The sequence below is a fragment of the Anolis carolinensis genome, chromosome 1, assembly GCF_035594765.1.
Source record: "Anolis carolinensis isolate JA03-04 chromosome 1, rAnoCar3.1.pri, whole genome shotgun sequence".
Lineage (NCBI taxonomy): Eukaryota > Metazoa > Chordata > Lepidosauria > Squamata > Dactyloidae > Anolis > Anolis carolinensis.
The window spans coordinates 249177656-249196362 of record NC_085841.1 but is presented as its reverse complement, the minus strand read 5'-3'; the positions used below and the strand labels follow the sequence as shown (position 1 = coordinate 249196362).

Genomic DNA, 18707 nt, shown 5'->3' with positions numbered 1-18707 from the left:
CCTACAACCCCCAGAAATCCCAGCCAGTTTACCAGCTGCTAGGATTTCTGGGAGTTGAAGGCCAAAACATCTGGGGACCCACAGGTTGAGAACCACTGGTATAGGAACTGTTTAGAGGAAATATGGGAGAAAAGAAAATGAGAGCCTACTGGTGTCAATAACTCTACAGAAATGCTGCTTTGTATGTGAATATTTGGGGACTTTTTAAAATCAGTTTTTGACATTTCAGGGGCAGATTTAGTTCCAAGAAAGAGAGACTTCTGGACTACCCTGTTTCCCTGAAAATAAGATATCCCTAAAATAAGACCTAGTAGAGGTTTTGCTGAATTGCTAAATATAAGGCCTCCCCGAATGTAAGACGTAGCAAAGTTTTTATTTGGAAGCATGCCCGCCAAACATAATACCAGAGCATGCAGGGTTGGTTAATGTACATACCATAGATTGTAGTACATGGAAATAATGGCAGTAACAAGAAATTCTTGATAGGATTCACAGTTTGTCTGGTTATGCTGGTTGTTTTGTTCAACAACAAATGTGAATTCTTCTTCATGGTAAAATAGGACATCCCCTGAAAATAAGACCTGGCGTACCTTTGGGAGCAAAATTAATATAAGACACTGTCTTATTTTGGGGGAAACACAGTATGTGTGAGGAAAGTGTGCCATGTATCCATCTGTCCCTCTGGATTCTTGCCTGTAGCTTTTGTCTGTCTTTAACAGAATGGAGATACAAGAAAAAAAGTAGAATTATAAAAGTCTTACAAGAACCAAGAAATATACTGAAAAATATCTCCTGGGCTCCAGCATTTTTGCAGTACTTGGTATGGATTCAAACTTGTTTTAGTTTGCAGTTTTATTTATATTGAGTTAAATCCAATGTTAATCTTATCTACTTATAGTGAACCCAATGAAATGAATAGGACTGATTAGTCACAGTGCAACTCCCATTTCAACAGATTTACTCTTTGTTCTTTATCATGTTTTTCTTTTCTGCAAAGTTTTCTAAATAAATCTGCCATTGTTTAGGAAACCTTAATATATGATCACATCTCCACTAAAGTCTCACTGAGTTCAGTGGTGTGTCCTTCTGGGTAATGTAAACTTATTCTTTTACAAAGACATTGCATACATTGGTAACACTGCCATTCCCAGGAATTTGTGTCATTTTACTCATTTGACTTTCCGAGGGAAGGAATTTACCCACAATACGAGAGCTTTTTTTTTTTTTTTTTTAGAATATCAGCCTGAAAACAAATCAACTTTCTTGCCATCTTCTCAAACCAAAAAGTCCAGAAACCCCCAATTCAGTGTCCACAGCCATTTTCTACTTCGGTATTCTTGATAACAAGGTCTATCATATCTTTGCAGCTTGATAGTTCTTCTTTCTCCTCTTTGGGGATGAGTTCTTCCGGGTCCACACTGATGTAGAAATATCCCATGATGGAGAAAATGACAAACACGATGAAGAGGAGAGCAGCAAAGAGGATAAACTCGACCCACTGGGGAAAGAAAAGTCTCTTAGAAATATGAAATACTGTGTTCATTTACTTAAAATGCAAATACCTTGCTTTTTCTTATAGCGTACAAACCCATACTACAAAATTATATAACCTCTACATAATGTGCTCCATATTCTAGGTGGATATTTTAGAAACGTACAAGGTAGCAAATTCCAGAATAAGACACTTTTTTGTGTGTCAGGAGTGACCTGAGAAACTGCAAGTTGATTCTGGTGTGAGATAATTGGCTGACTGCAAGGATGTTGCCCAGGGGACGCCTGGATGTTTTGATGTTTTTACCATCCTTGTGGGAGGCTTCTCTCATGTCCCTGCATGGAACTGGAGCTGATCCGCGCTCTCTCCAGGTTGGATTCAAACCGGCAACCTTCAGGTCATCAACCCAACCTTCAAGTCATCAGTCCTGCTGGCACAAGGGTTTAACCCACTGCGCCATCAGGGGCACAGATACTGGAAGTCACTTTACCACAATATCCCAACGTGTGCATGTAGGTTACTCTCAAAAGAATAATTAAATATAGTACATTCTGCTATAGCATGTTCTTGCAACACAAGTTGGCAATAATAAAGGAATCATTTGCAGAGCAGAATTGGTTATAATGGATTCTATTTTGAGCATTCAAAATTATTGCCTCTCTGCTTCTCATCTGTGAAGTGGCAACACTGTCAGATCACATCTTAGTGGTTCAGGCTATCAGCCCTGAGCATTGGATTTGCAAGTCAGGGATGAAATTTTATGACGGGACAGGTGAGAGTCTGTTGCATGGAAAGAGGGGTGGGAGTATTTGGGAGGGATGAGATCTTAAGCCAAAACTGGAATGAAGCAAGAGGGAGGATTTGCAAGACAGGCATGAGATTTTAAGTTGGGACATAAGTAAATGAGGGGGAAGGAGGTAGAAGTTGCATTTACACAACACTTGATTGGTACAAAAAGCCAAGCATTGTCAGGTTTTAAAATATTGTGTCCTCTCTATTTTGGGGTGGGGGTCCAAAGGCTTGGCAATCACTACCCCTTTGCCTATCCATGCTGTAAATACATATGATGTTTTTCAATGGCAAGGTCTAACAACTGCATTTATAATTAAATTTTATGAAAAATTAACTATTTTTCCATAAATCTGGATATTTTTTTAACATTTAGAGCATTTTTATTGTGTCAAACGAGACTTGAGAACATACTGCTTCTGGTGTGAGAGAATTGGCTGTCTACAGAGACGTTGCCTAGGGGACACCCGGATGTGTTACCATCCTGCTGGGAGGCTTCTCTCATGTCCCTGCAAGCTAGAGCTGACAGACAGGAACTTATCCCATTTCGCAGATTCAAACTGCCAACCTTCAGGTCAGCAACTCAATCTTCAAGTCAGCAGTTCAGAGTTTAACCCATTGTGCCACTGCGGCTTCTTTGTAGAGCATGACTTCCTATAACACAGACCTTTAAGGCATGCAATGATCTCGTTATAGGAGAACTTACTTTGTATAACATTATTTAAGAACTACTATTGTGTAAGTATGAGAGCATCATCTTGAATTATTATGTTACACTACATTCTTTTGACACCGTAAGACACTTTGATCCTGGTGTACTTACAAAGCATAGAGCTAAATCAATATTGAACAATCTGCCCTTAGTCACTTTGCTAATACTTCATTCTGGGAATGTTTGCCCTCAAAATGTAACTTTTCTAAATGCTGCCAACTACAACATGCTTTCAGCAATTCTCATAAATATAGTAAAATCTACATCTGTGTCTATGTAGGGAGAGTGGAGATCACAGAAACTCCTGCAGCCATATATTTGTTGTTAAATCCATCTATTGGTGATTCTATGGATAAGAACTCCAAGTCTCCCTATTATCAACAGTCCTGCTCAGGTCTTGCAGACTCAGGGCTTCTTCGATTGGGTCTAATCATCTGGAATGTGGTCTTCCTCTTTTCCTATTGCCTTCCCAAGCATTTTCGTATTTTCTATTAAGTCATGTCTTCTGATTTTTTTTACTCTGTCAGGAGTGACTTGAGAACTTGCAAGTTGCTTCTTGTGTGAGAGAATTGGCCGTCTACAGACACGTTGCCCAGGGGATGCCCGGATGTGTTACCATCCTGCTGGGAGGCTTCTCTCATGTCCCCAAGTCTTCTAATGATTCATCCAAAGTATGACAGTGCCAGTTTAGTCATCATGACTTCTAGAGAGAATTCAGAGTTGATTTATTCTAGGACCCATTTATTTTTTATTTCTAGTAACATATGTGAGGGTTTGTAAAAGAGGCATCATGATGTGGTGAGTTAACTAGAAAGGGCATGTGGCGACAGCTGATTGGCTGAGCCAGTCAGGAGCTAGGATTCCGATTGGCTGCTGTCTCTAGCTTGGTGCTGAGGCAAACGGTTTTTAACTACCACTTTCATCTCGGAGAGGGAGGAGAGCTGACTGGAAATTGGTCAGGAAGGAAATGGCTACCATACTCTCCAAAGCCTGACTATTTATAAGGCAAACGAGGCATATTTAAAGACTGTTTAAAGGGACTGTTTATTCTCTATGTTCTCTGTGTGAATCCAGAAAGGCTGCTATATATTTTATTGCTCTATTTGAACTTTTGAACTGGAGTAAAGATACTGTTACTTGTTACACAAGCCTAAGTGACATTTTATTATACTGCAGTGTTTATCTTGATTCAGAACCTGTAGTAAAGCTTCTATTTATTTATTTCTACAACCCTCAACAACATATACCTACAGTCTAAAGCCCCTTTGCAGTGACCTATATTTCATCAGAAAGAGGCTAGATAATGAGTGCATATGAATTTGATAGCATGCCCTCCAACACAACTGAACGCTGGAACATCTCTGGCAAAACAACACTAAAGTGTGGTCAAGATGGAAAAATATTAATCAAGAAGAATGGGCAAAAGTTAGGAGATACTCGTACAATTTGCTTTCACCTGAGCCTATAGGGAAAGACAAGATTCTACCTCTTCCTCTTTTCCCAATGAGTCAATTTAGTGCAAACTCCTTTGGTACTTTGATCTCACGTTGAAGCAATTGATGTAAACTGGAAAAGCTTGTTTTAAAAGCATCTGAAAAAGCAGAACGGCCAGGATTGTTCCTGTCAAATCAGGACTGTTGGAGGGTATGTGATACTATCCACGTGGGAGTAATTCTGTAGCGATACCACATCCGCAAACCGGTCTTTACAGTCATTTGAATCTAGTTTAATTTGCTCTTTTATAATTTCTAGTGGTTGCTTTCTACAGACATTTTCCAGAAATACACATGTATTGTTACTGCTACACAGCATACCAACACATGAGCTCAGCTAAATGTCTTGGCGTTAATGGGTAATTTTTTATTTTTATTTCCCCCCTATTAATTTGTGAGAGAGGGCACTAAATTGGAAGGGGCACTAATTGCATTCTGCCCTGTTTGTTGCATCAGCTCTTCCACTTAATTAGTTAATTGCTCATTTGCTCAGTGGCCTCTTTCTCTATTATGGAGGTTAATCTGTTACGTTGGAGACGTATGTCTCCCCCTTGGTGCAAGTTACTTACAAAGTTACTTTTGCATTCATTAGTCAAAGGAAATATGCACCAGAACCACTGGTACTTGAATTTCTTAATTATACTTTAGGGCACAGAGGGGGACCTTTTCATCTCCTGTTTTGGATTACAACTCCCACTTTATCTTATTAGATGTGCAAGTCTTTCTCTGCTCACTTCAATTTGGCTGCAATGTATTTGAAAAGATCCTGTTTCTAATTTGTGTAACTTCATTTCTGTTTTTTTTTCCCTGTTAATTTTCTATTACCGTAATCCAAGATGTGTGAAAAGACCTTTCGATTCAGGCAGACTTATGGTAGAAATTGACTGCTGTGGAAAAGTCTTTAAACAGATGACTGTTATGTAAATGTGCTTTTAGGTGAGTTTTGATTCAGTTATATTTTTTGTTTTATCTTTCTGGGTTTTTTTATTTGTAATGATTTTAAACCATATTGTTAACTGCCTTGAGATCCAGTCATGGGAGAAAGGGAAGGTAAATATAACACAAATAAATTTGACCAATTCACCAAGGAATGAAATGAATGACATTTTGCAATGCCTTTTGTTAGCAGTTAGAGTTGGCTGTACCTGGTAGCTCTGGGATGATAGCCATGGGGTAAAGTTAAAAACTAAAATTCTCATTAAGACAAGAAGAAAATAGACTGATCCACAGTTCTCTCTCTCTTTACCCCCAACAAGAATATACAAATCCTTGATGGTTCTGCAATTATAGCACTACCATTCCACATTAACTGGCATGACAACATCCTATGGAATCCAGTGGAAATTTATTAGAAGGAGCCATGGTGGTGAGATCGGTTAAACCCTTGTGCCGGCTGAACTGATGACCTGAAGGTTGGGTTGCTGACCTGAAGGTTGGTGGTACGAACCTGTGAGACAGGATGAGCTCCTGTCTGTCAGCTCTAGCTTGCAATGTCTCTGTAGATGGCCAATTCTCTCACACCAGAAGCGACTTGCAGTATGTTCTCAAGTCACTTCTGGCACGATAAAAAAATAAGACTTTATGTAAACTAAAAATCCTAAGATTCCACATAACATCACCATAGCAATTAAAGGGAAATTGTACTATAACAGTACAGTGTGATAAGGTTACTGGTTAGACTCTGAGAACTAGAAATCCTATTGCGGTGCTATATGTAGTATGAGAACTAGGAATAACTTTTCATGGAAATGTGGATTGCTTGGTCAAACCCATGAAGGGTTAAGTCATACAATGACACTTACCCTGGCTGTCTCTTGAAGAGAATGTACTGAAATAAGAGCAGACTCTTCTACAAGCAACTATTGCATTAGGGCTGCTGGTCATGTAGTGTATCCCATACCTGTTCCAGAGGTGCAGCTTGAGCAACAATGAGCACAATAGCATTTCCAAAGGCAACAGTCAACAGCCAGCCTGCCTGTACCACCGATTTCATGCTAGCAGGAGACTGGGGAGGAAATTAAATAGAAAACACTTGATAAGTATATCTCTACTCCCAAACATTTTGAACCTTGCCATCCCCACTGAATACTACACTGGGACTGAGCACAACCATTACCTTGCTCTGTAAGAAAGGATGTAAAATATCTTCATAGCTCCAAGGGCTAGTTCACACATGGATGCCTGTCCCTTGGTTGTTCATCTCAGTGCTTGATGACTTGCACAGCCAAATAGGAGAAGCAACTCAGTTGGAAAACATATCATTCTGAGTTAATGCAGCAAGACTTGGAGGTTCTAAATTGCTATCTAAAAGCTCATATGAACACCAAAAATTGATGCTTCAGTCATCAAATGACTGTAATCTCAGGCATAGCAGAAAATGACATCAAGAAGGAAAGAAACTTTAAGAATCCCTACACATTATGTAGTTACAACACTAGCATCCCACTTTAACTTCCATGGCAACATCCACAGTGGTTCTCAACCTTTGGTCCTTCAGGTGTGTTGGAGGACCAACAATTCCTATGAGTTGCACAACTTGCTGGGATTTTGGTAGTTGAAGTCCAAAACATCTGGAGGATCAAAGGTTGAGAACCACTATCCTATGGGATCCTCTAGTGTATCTGGGCAAACTAGAAATACCAAGTTTTCAATAGGTGAAGATATGGCCTTACAATGGAATCATAGCATGGCCATTGTGTGCCTCCCATCTTTCCCAGCAGCATTTCAAGTCAGCATTGTTCCTCCATTCCTTTTTATATCTTTGTCACCTTTGAAGACTCAGAATAATAAGCCTAAGGCATATGGGAGACAGGAGAATTTCCCTGTGGCCTATGAATTGGTCTGATATTAATTTGACTATTTTGATACCAATGTTTCCAACCTACAACTTAGGACCTTATCACACACACACCCATGCAGAGTCATCAGATGCACGGGATGACTCTGGAGTGATGATACTTCTCCCATCATGCAGGGAAGTGTCACCCAAACATGAGCCTTCCCATGTTGACGAAAAAGTGTCCTATGATGCTTTCACACCAGTTGGGGTTGAGGTCTTTGCCGGAAGTTGAGGGATGTTGTGTGATAGGCTGCATGCCTGTCCATCCCTCAACTGGCAGGAAAGCATCCTATATGCTTAAACTGGTAAGTGTGATGAGGTCCTAAATCTCTGAATTATGCTGTTTATGGATTTTTTTAAATTTATTGCTGACCCCAGTAATTAAATTGGTTTTAAAATATTTATCTAATTGTTCTTTAACAATATTTTAGTAGATTTAAAAAATATAAATGAAAATAAAAAGGGGAATGTTAAGAAGAGATGGGAAGGGGAGGTAAATGCATTGGATATAAATGTGACCTAAATGTGTATATGAATTTAAACCGTCCATATGTCCAAAATATTTTCTTGCAGTCTATAGAATACAATATTGAGCCTAAGGCAGACCACATCTTATGTTAAAGCAATAGTATTTTATCCTGTAGACCACAAGGAAATATGTTTGGGACATATGGACAAGTGAAGGGCAGTCATGCCTAAATTCTCTAAAGGCACTAAATATTCTGTGATCTTGGATGCTGAGAAGCGTTAGCATTGGTGAGTATTTGGATGGAAGACTACCTTTAAATATGGTGTGCTGAAGCCAGTATTTCAGATGAAGGAACTGGTGAAATTACCTCTGTGTATTCCTTGCCTATGCATGAGATCGTCACAAATCGACAGGTGACTTGAAGCACATACTTACCCATAAAGTGGAGCCATTCAGATATTAAATTACAACTCCCAGCATCACATGTCAACATAACTAATAGAATGCTGGGAATTGCAGTTTCTCCCACCTCGATATATGGCTTCTATGTTTCTAGGTCTTAAGGGGTTATTTGGTATTAGTTTGTATACAACAGGCCTATTTTTATAATTGCCTAATAAATTGTAAGGGAGGTAGTAGCCAAAGCTAATAGTTCCATTTACTCCTAGGACCTTTCATATTGTCCAAGAGAGTAATTGCTCTCATTGTAGTTGTGCAGACCATGGTTTTTATCTATTCGAACTAGTTCAGACTTCAAAATATTTCTTTTCCAATATTCTTTAACTTCCATCCCTGTAACAGATTGCAGTGCCTATAAATGTTCATGTAAAGATTTCCCCCCCACTATATACTGCCCTGTACTGTTCGCTTTCAGATTAAATCACTTTCCATGTATGTGTCAGAAGATGATGGTCTTAAGCCAAAACCTTGAAATATTGCACTTGGAAGATTTTCTCTCTCCCGTAACAAAAAAACAGCAGTGTTTTTGCTTGTACTCCTCTTGTCTTAATCAATACTCTTGCAGAAGGTTCATCCTACTGCTGGATAGGTAATATGCAGCCTATGAGCCAGATCTAGAAACCTTAACCTGTTTTAAAAGGAACAGACCTCAATAAGCCTCCCTATACCACCCGCCACCAATATTTTTATATTTTTTTAAAAAGAGAGATGATGGTGTTCCTGGACTAGTGAGGCCCATAGCAAGTCCTACGTTAAGAAAATTGGTACAGTCAAACTTCGCAAGAAGTATCATGAAAGAAGTAGAGACAACTTAGGAAAATAGCCACTAAGCTATATTTAAACTGTGGAGCCTCTGGTGGCTCAGTGTGTTAAAGCACTGAGCTGCTGAACTTGCAGACCGAAAGGTTCCAGGTTCAAACCCCAGGAGCGGCATGAGCGGCCACTGTTAGCTCCAGCTTCTGCCAACCTAGCAGTTCGAAAACATGCCAATGTGAGTAGATCAATAGGTACTGCTCCGGCGGGAAGGTAGTGGCGCTCCATGCAGTCATGCCGGCCACATGACTTTGGAGGTGCCTACGGACAAGGCCGGCTCTTCAGCTTAGAAATGGAGATGAGCACCAACCCCCAGAGTCGGACACAACTGGACTTAACGTCAGGGGAAACCTTTACCTTTTACTATAGTCATATTTATATGCATTTGCCTTGTTTTTAATTTGTGCTGTGTTATGTTTGCTGTTAGTCACATTGAGTCCCTATATCAGGAAAATGTTGGAATAACAATAAAACGAATAAATCCTACCTGGGAGTAAGAGAAAGCAAGGCCTGTGATGGAGAACATCACTTCACCAGCTGATATTAACAGGTATTGTGGAGTCTGCCATGAAATATGGACATTATTGGCAGCAATATCTTCTGTCTTTGATGTCTGGAAGCCCTTTACAGAAGTCTGAGTTAGGAGAGAAAGAAGGCATGTAAGGCAGTACAAGATGTTTATTATACTCATGTCTGTCCACTCAGAATAAAGAAACACACACAAAATTTATGCATAAACTAAAAACCACTTTATCAATTGTTTAATTTTGATCTGCAGCATAGTCTGGTAATCTTTCCTCCTCTCCATCATATTAAGCCCCCCCCCCCCATTCCAAAAGCAAGCCAAATAATCTAGTTGTTCCCTGGTTGGCTTGTTTCTGGAAACTTCCCCTACCTCTGAGCCCTAAAGGAGAAAACTAATCAAATCCAGCCTCACAGGTCGCTCTCTTTCCCATCCCTGAGTCCCATGACCCAATGAAGAAAGCAGGAGAACTCCCTTTAATAAAAAAGGAGCCTGTAAGTGCTCACCGCTTATTGACCAAGATTGTACTTTCCCACATTAAGCTGCCAAAAGTGAACAAATATTAATTACTGCAATTAAATGTTAATTTAACATAGCCAACTTTAATTGTCAAAGCAAAAATCTCATTTTGAAGCACTAATCAAACCTAATTTCCATATAGTATCATAGAAGATTCCCCCTGTAAAGGCAAAAGAAGAAGCAAAATTCCTATCTGGCCCCAAAAGGCAACCAGCTAAAGCTTGTACTAGCTTATAAGATGGGTGGGCAGACCAAGAAATATTGAAAAACAGTAGATGAGGGGTAAAGCAGGGGTTATAACCAACCATGCCCCCCTTCCCTTTGTGCATCAACACAAATCACTGGCTGCATTTTCCATAAAGTTATTCCTGCTTCTGGCAGGGCAAATGATGCCCCTCCAAGTGTTTACCTTCCAGACAATGTGAGTTCAGGAAGGACCCAGATAATGCCATATATCCTAGGGGGCAAGTGGGTGGGTGGAAAGGGATTAAGGGTTTATTTTGGAGCCTAGACTAGTATTTCCATTTGGGTCCACTATATAACCATTAAACTCCCATTAAACACTATACAACCATAGTCACATTAGAAATACCACCAAAGTCTGCTTTTACTAGGAAGGTTGCTAGATGCACTTCGTCACTATAAGGGACAGAAGCAACAAGGGAGCTTTTTTCAGAAGGCGAACAGTAATTGTTTGCGTTACTCATTGGACTATGGGAAAATGTCACAAAGCGCTTCAAAAGAAGTTGGGAGCTGACAAAAGACGGGGTATCGAAGACAATGATTCTAGTAATTTACAAACTGCAGTTCACTGATACCTCCATGGTGTCATGCATACCACTTAGTTTCATTATGCATATGTCACAAAGCACAATAGATCCGGAAGCTGAACAAACCATGCAATTATTTACAGTAGCCAGATTGGAGAAGATCAATCACTTGGTCAATAGAAAGACAAATATGTACATACTAGGAAGAGATACTGTCAACAGAAATTTCCAAGGAGCCAAATTGAGTGGCAGTTCTTTATCATCTTGCCACACACAAAGAGATTCCTGATTTTTTATACCAAAGTAAAGTAATTCATCTCTTATTTGTAATAATAGTATTGTCTAATGCACATGCTAATGCAGCTACATTATTTCATTCAATCCATTCAATCTAGAACAGTGGTTCTCAACCTGGGGTCCCCAGATGTTTTTGGCCTACAGCTCCCAGAAATCCAATTCGGTTTGCCAGCTGTTAGGATTTCTGGGAGTTGAAGGCCAAAAACATCTGGGGACCCCAGGTTGAGAACCACTGAGTCCCTAATCCCTGGCTATTGTTATGCTGTGTGGGGATAATAATTATTAGATTACTAGAATCCAATTATATCTTGACAGCTAGAAGATTGCCTCTATGGTGTAGACGTTTTGTGTACACATTGCCTGTAATGTGTGAGAAATTATTTGGTTTTTTTTGTACATAGTAGAAAAAATTATGATTGGCAAGGCAATGGCCTCTGTAGCATTATTTGTTTATTTATTGGATTCATCCTGCCACTCTTCCACAAAACGGTACTCAAGGGAGCCAATAATAAAACTGAACAAACATTTAAAGGACAAAACAAAACAAGAAAACTTAAAAATTCAATTTAAAATGTATTGCTCCAGGGGCAGGTACCATATGAATGGATTCAAAGTAAAGCAAAGGAAATTCTGGCCAATAATTAGGAAAAAAAGTCTTGATGGAAAGAGCTGTTTGATAATGGAGCTTTGTTGGAGGTTTTTTACACAGAAGATGAGTGGTAATCTGTCAAAAATGCTCTGGATTCCTGCACTTGCCAACCATCTATAATAGATTTAATCAATAATGAATTAATATCTGAATAAGGTGTAATAAAGAAGAAGGGCCGATTTTCTTGCCAGACAGAAACTGTTCAGATTAGCCAAATTCAAATTCTGTCCTGAGACACTGGGCATAACTTATTAAGTTTTTTGGATAGCAAAGCTATAGCAAAATGTTACATATTTAGGAAGAAGAGAAGAAGAATAAAAAACAGAGGGAACATAATTTTGTCAGACCCTTAGGATTTATTTGGGGAAATTTCATTTTTGCCAGGAGGCCTTTGTTCTCTTTCTTCTCTATTATCTGTTAAAGTCAGAATTGAGCTTTCCCCATAAAAGGGCTCTCTCATCATATCTATCTGCCCATGAATCTCTCCATTCATCTGTTCATCAGTCTGTTTACATTCCACCCAAACTAATAGCTTTGCAACTCAACCTGATGCATATTTATTCAAAGAGACATCCTGCTGTGTTCAGTAGGGGTGCTGCTCTTGGATATGCATAGGCTTATACACAGTGTATGTTATACCTTAAATATTTCAGTGCTACATCAAAGGAACCCGAGCAACTGAATGAGTTCAGAGGGAAAATAAAAATACATTGTGTTGCCACTTTTGTTAACTGCAGTACACAGTCTGGGTGCAATGCAACCAAAGCCAAGCAATCTTTCAAGGCTGTGCCAGGCTGGAGAGGAGCTCCAGGCAACATGACTTTGGGGCATCTCTGCCAATGCTATCCACAGGCATTTGTTGTTGTGTGTCTTCAAGTCATTTCTGACTGATGGTGATCCTGAGGCAAACCCATCACTGGTTTTTTTTGTGCAGAATTTGTTTAGAGGGGGCTTGACATTGCCTTCCTCTTAGGTGACTTGTCTAAGGATCTCTTATCTTTGCTCTGTGTGCTGTTGCGCTGTTAAAGGGAAGATGTGTGGGGTGGCTCGTGGTGCCACATGCATCCTCCCTCCTCCCCTCATCACATGGTGGGAACGGGACATGGTGGGTTGGCACCCTTTCCCTTCCTTAGAGCACAAATATATATAATTGAGGTACACTATATAGTATGTTGTTGTTATATTTGAAACATCTAATGCAGTGTGTTAAAGTGCTGAGCTGCTGAACTTGCAGACCGAAAGGTCCCAGGTTCAAATCCGGGGAGTGGAGTGAGCACCTGCTGTTAGCTCCAGCTTCTGCCAACCTAGCAGTTCAAAAATATGCAAATGTGAGTAGATCAATAGGTACCTCTCCAGTGGGAAGGTAATGGTGTTCCATGCAGTCATGCCGACGACATGACCTTGGAGGTGTCTACGGACAACGCCAGCTCTTTGGCTTAGAAATGGAGATGAGCACTAACCCCCAGAGTTGGACACAACTGGACTTAGCATTAGGGGAAACCTTTACCTTTATCATGCGACAGATTTTTTACTTATATACACAACATAAAGGTACAAATCTTATCTCTATCATAAATAAATGTGTCTTCACATACATTTCAGATGGGAGACATCACAATAGTCCCATATATTGATAGGATATATCTGATGATTCCAAAAGTCAATTTAAAGTTTCTTGGAGAACCATTTGTTACTTACGACGTTGAAGTAGTGTCAGAGAAGAGTTCTATGAGGTTACTAAGGTTACTACAAGGTATCCCGGGTAGTATTTCCTTGTTTCGGTGTTCCCATTACAAAGCTCCTTTCAGTGCTTCCCCTCCATTTTGGAGAAATGTGGGCAGGCCCTGTCATGGATCATGTGATGCCGCATGGCAGGCCCCTTCCAAGCTGTGCATAAAAGTGGCCAAACGGGGCTAAAATGCCCCATGTGAAGAGGTCCTAAGTTCACCCAGTAGTTTCCATAGTTGAATGGGGCTTCGGACCTTGGTTGTAGTCCATCACTCAAACCACTACACGATGCTGGCTCTTACCTAGGGGCCTCTCTTACTGCAAACCTACTGACAGGAGCAGTGTGGGTGGGAGAAACACTTAGTTCAACAACAGGGATATGTAGCAGAGGGTAGACAAATAATGGAAGCAGAAATGGCAGCCAAAGTGACTGGAGTAACTGCTGTCACTAGAATTGCCAGACTGAAAACTGGAGAGTGATCTCATACCTTTCATGGTGTTGTAGATGAGGGAATTTCAGCAGGTGTTGCTTGTCACACAATCAGGAAACAAGCCTCACCTGTTGAACTTCCCTCTTGTACATCACCATTGAAAGGACAGGAGACCTCCCCAATTTTCAATTGGACCCAAGGAGTCCCGGGTGGCATAGTGGGTTAAAGCTTTGTGACTTGAAGGTTGGGTAGCTGACCTGAAGGCTGCCAGGTTCGAATCCAACCCGGGGAGAGCGCGAATGAGCTCCCTCTATCAGCTCCAGCTCCCTGCGGGGACATGAGAGAAGCCTCCCACAAGGATGGTAAACACATCAAAACATCCGGGCGTCCCCTGGGCAACGTCCTTGCAGACAGCCAATTCTCTCACACCAGAAGTGACTTGGTGCAAGTTGCTCCTGACATGAAAAAAAAAAATTGGACCCAGAGAAATTCTGGAAAAATCAGCTGTAGTTGCTTCTCTTGGAATTCATACAAGAGAAGGAGAAAACATGGGGTCAAAGACTTGTGTTTTTAATTCATAATTATTATTGTTATTATTATTATGATAAATGATGTTGTCTTGAGAACTTTGGAACACTTTAAAAAAGGTTTTAAGAAAGTGAGGTCGGTGTCACCAATGGTTTATCCATATATTTGCTCCCCCAAGCCAAGTACTAATACTTGCCCTACAACCAATGCATGTCTAATCAGAAATACATCCCATGGAGTTCAGTGGGGCCTATTTACAATTGTTTGTGCTTAGATGGTCAGTGAACATCCAATTGATGAGAATGTATTGGCAAAACTCTTTCCCATTGGGATGGAAAAGGACTTAACTTTGGCCCGTCATGGCCTGTGTTTACATAATTTTGAAAGCAGAATGAATATAATTTGCATATTTTATTCAGCCTGTAGGCAATGTTTTATAACCATGGCCTGTTGACTTTCAGTAAACAACAGTATTTCACTTCAATAACTGGTTTTTGGACAGAAGCACCTAGCGTAGCGGTTCTCAACCTGGGGTTCCCAGATGATTTTGACCTATAACTCCCAGAAATCCCAGCCAGTTTACCAGCTATTAGGATTTCTGGGAGTTGAAGGCAAAAACCATCTGGGGACCCACTGGTTGAGAACCACTGACCTAGTGCATGTCTAATAACCACAAAATCAGAAGTGTTATTGAAACAAAAATGAAAGAGCAACTTACATTTGTTATAACAACTGTATACGCTGCTCCAAAATCAAGGAGGCCTAGGTGTAGGATGGACTCTTCTGCTCCCACTTGACATTTCACATTGTTGTATCTGGACATGTAGACAACACACAATGGTTTCTGGTTACCTTTTAGGGGCTAAAATGCACAAAGCACAGCTGTTTGCAGGCTTCTTCTTCTTCTTTAGGGGCCATGAGTAACTCATGCTTTCCAGCTGACTTTAAAGGACAGTGTGTTGTTAGCATTTTAAGTTCCAGTGCTGTCCTTTGAGGGACAATCATAGGACAAGTAATCATCATTTACTTTGCACTATTGAGTAAATGGGCAGCAGGGTTGAATGCTTTATTTGTTTATCTCCCCCTGACATATATCTTCTCATTTCGCAGCTCTGAATTTCTTTCAGATTAAATCATGTGTATTGGGCTGCCTCCCTTGCAGAGTTTAATGGGGAATCTAAAACATCTTTTAGGTTATTTATTTGATACATTAGTGGGCTTTCAGGATGTCCCTGCTCCCTTGTGTACATAGAAGTCTATGAAAAAGACTGTGGCATAGCTTGCTTTATCTAAATGCAAAAGCACTATACAGAATGAGATGAAGGGTGGCTTGGTTATTACTGATGTTATTTCACAAAAACTGGATTAGAAAGGAACGCTTTGAACTAACCCAGGAGTGGGGAAGCCGCAGGCTTCTACTTTGTGTTGGGCGACAAGTTCTATCATTTCTGAGAACTGGCATGTCATCTGGGATTTACAAGATTTATAGACTGATGACCTGTGGAGGTGCCCCTTATTCTCCACTTGTTTCCGATATGCAAGAATAAATAGGTAGCAAGAGAGTACATATACCCCTCTTGAGAAAGAAGAAGGTCATAGGTTCAGTCTTGAGTGCCTCTAGTTGTAAGACCTCTGAGAGCAAAGTCAAAAAAGAGACTACTTTGAACGAGGGAACAGTGGAGCTGCAGTAAACAATGCCAAGCAAGGAGGACCATGGATAATGATTCTCCTAGCTCATATAATAATAATAAAAAGAGAACTGGAGAAAGGGGAGAGAAGCCATATGGAATCACATCCATTTCTTTGACCTTTCTGTGCCCACAGAGACCTTAACTGCAGGTGTTAAAAGGGGTAGCATCCGCTCTCATTGATTTTTTGGTGGGGCAAAAAGAAGCAAATAGTGGTGAAGTGCTCAGGTTGTCTCACACAGTTATCTATCTTTTCTTCACCAAAAGAAAATGGAAAGCAGTAAGAACTCTCACTCCAATGGAAATGATGACTCCAAGATGAAAATCATTAATTTCAAGTTGGAAATGATCGCTCCAATGGAAATGATGACTCAAAGTTGGAAATGACGACTCTGAGTGGGAAATCATTGAATACTTGTTGTGATTACTGATATGATCACAGGAAGCTGTCTTATACTTCATTATACTATTTGTTTATCTAGTTCACTGCCACTGGCTTTCCAAGATCACAGGTCATTTACATTGTTTACTAACTGATCTTATAACTGGAGAAGCTAGGAGTTGAATCATAGTCCTGTCCACTTCTCTAGTGCTAGTTCTTCAGCTTGGCAGAGAAGAGAAGAGTAATACAATCAACAAAGATGATTTTCTGTTCTGGATTATGTGGGAAAAACTGGGTGGGTGAGTCTGGATTCTTTACACTTAGCTCCAGCATGCATCTGCATAGTCAGCTATGGATGCTCCTTGAATTTATTTTTGTTTTGGAAAATTCCACCTGGACTCTCTTGTTCAAGTCAGTGACACTCTGACATCTTCTAGGCTTCCTACCTTAATTATTCCTAGTAAACTTCAATATGATGGTTTAACCTGGAAAGGCTCTAAAGCAGTGTTTCTCATCCTGGAGGTCAGGATCTTTGGAGGGGACACGAGGGGGTTTCAGAGGGGCCACCAAACACCATCAGAAAACACATATTTCTAATGGTTTTAGAAACTGAAATCCCTCCAGTATTTTCTGTTGGTCATGGGTTTTGAGTGGGAAGTTTGGCCCAATTCTATCATTGGTGGGGTTTGATTGTAGGTGAACTATAAATCCCAGCAACTACAATTCCAAAATGTCAAGGTCTATTTTCTCCAAACTCCACCAGTGTTCAAATTTGGGCATATTGAATATTCGTGCCAAGTTTGGTCTAGATCCATCATTGTTTGGAATCCACAGTGATGTGGATGTAGGTGAACTACAACTCCAAAACTCAAGGTCAGTGCCCACCAAACACTGCCAGTATTTTCTGTTGGTCATATCGAGTTCTGTGTGCCAAGTTTGGTTCAATTCCATCATTGGTGGAGTTCAGAATGCTCTTTGATTTTAGGTTAACTATAAATTTCAGCAACTATAACTCCCAAATGACGAAATCAATCCCCCCAACCCCACCCGTATTCAAATTTGGGCGTATCGGGAATTTGTGCCAAATTTGGTCCAGTGAATGAAAATACATCCTGCATATCAGATATTTACATTACAGTTCATAACAGTGGCAAAATTATAGTTATGAAGTAGCAACGATAATAATTTTATGGTTGGGATCACCACTGTATGAAGGGGTTGCAGCATTAAGAAGGCTGAGAGCCACTGCTTTAAAGAGAGGGATGGATGGTGATGCTGTAGAAGCTCGTGAGGCCTGAGTTTCTTAGGAACTGACTAAGAGATGCTGCCACAGAGAGCCCAAGAAAGGGAATGCAAGTGAGTTCAGAGAAAGGAAAATGTTCATAGACTCTTACCTTCCCCTCGCCAGGATGCTGTACCTTGAAACACCATAACTTTTGTTAATGCTAACAAACTCCTCATTCCTAAGAGTGATGTTGGCATCCAACTCCAAAGTATTAATGAATCTGTAAGGAAACTTGATTTCATTATGACAGAAAATGAATAAAGGAAAATAAAGTACCAGTCCTTTTACTGGAGGGATGTCATCTATTTAAAGGCATCTCCATCTATCTCTTAATTGTAAAGGTAGGCTTACTAGACAAAAATGTCACCAATTAATCACTGGTTTCTGTATCCTTATGTATTTAGACCCCTCAAGAAAATGCAATGATGTCCCTTTCTTTTCTAGGAGGAAATTTTTTGTTGTGCATAATAAAATCTAAGAAATGGAATTGGAATAGGAGAACTGGGGAAAAAAAGAGGAGCTCTTCTACATGATTCTGTTCTACACACAACTATTTCTTAATGCAGTTCCAAAACATGCAAATGTGAGTAGAACAATAGGTACTGCTTCGGCAGGAAGGTAACGGCGCTCTATGGAGTTATGCTGGCCACATGGCTTAGGAGGCATCTAGAGACAACGCTGGCTCTTTGGTTTAGAAATGGAGATGAACACCAGCCACCAGAGTCAGACTCGTCTAAACTTAATGTCAAGGGGAAACCTTTGCCTTTACCTATATTTGGGTAATCATGATAGTGGGAGAACACATCACTGCACAGCCTCCTGTCTGAAAATTCAAGCAAGG

At 40.2% G+C, this 18707-nt stretch overlaps 1 protein-coding gene across 3 annotated transcripts in view; it reads right to left on the bottom strand.

Moving 5' to 3' along the window:
• Positions 1–354: 354 nt before the first annotated feature.
• The window catches only part of slc15a2 (solute carrier family 15 member 2), a 113811-nt gene continuing 95458 nt past the window's right edge, over positions 355–18707 (bottom strand). For all 3 annotated transcript variants that reach the window (XM_008109760.3, XM_062967404.1, XM_062967403.1), the window contains 5 exons: positions 17976–18086; positions 15230–15326; positions 9554–9700; positions 6387–6491; positions 355–1498 (listed from right to left, as the gene is read on the bottom strand). In XM_008109760.3, the coding sequence (XP_008107967.1) occupies positions 1304–1498; positions 6387–6491; positions 9554–9700; positions 15230–15326; positions 17976–18086 (655 nt within the window). In that variant the 3' untranslated portion in view covers positions 355–1303. The remainder of the gene's footprint in view (positions 1499–6386; positions 6492–9553; positions 9701–15229; positions 15327–17975; positions 18087–18707) is intronic.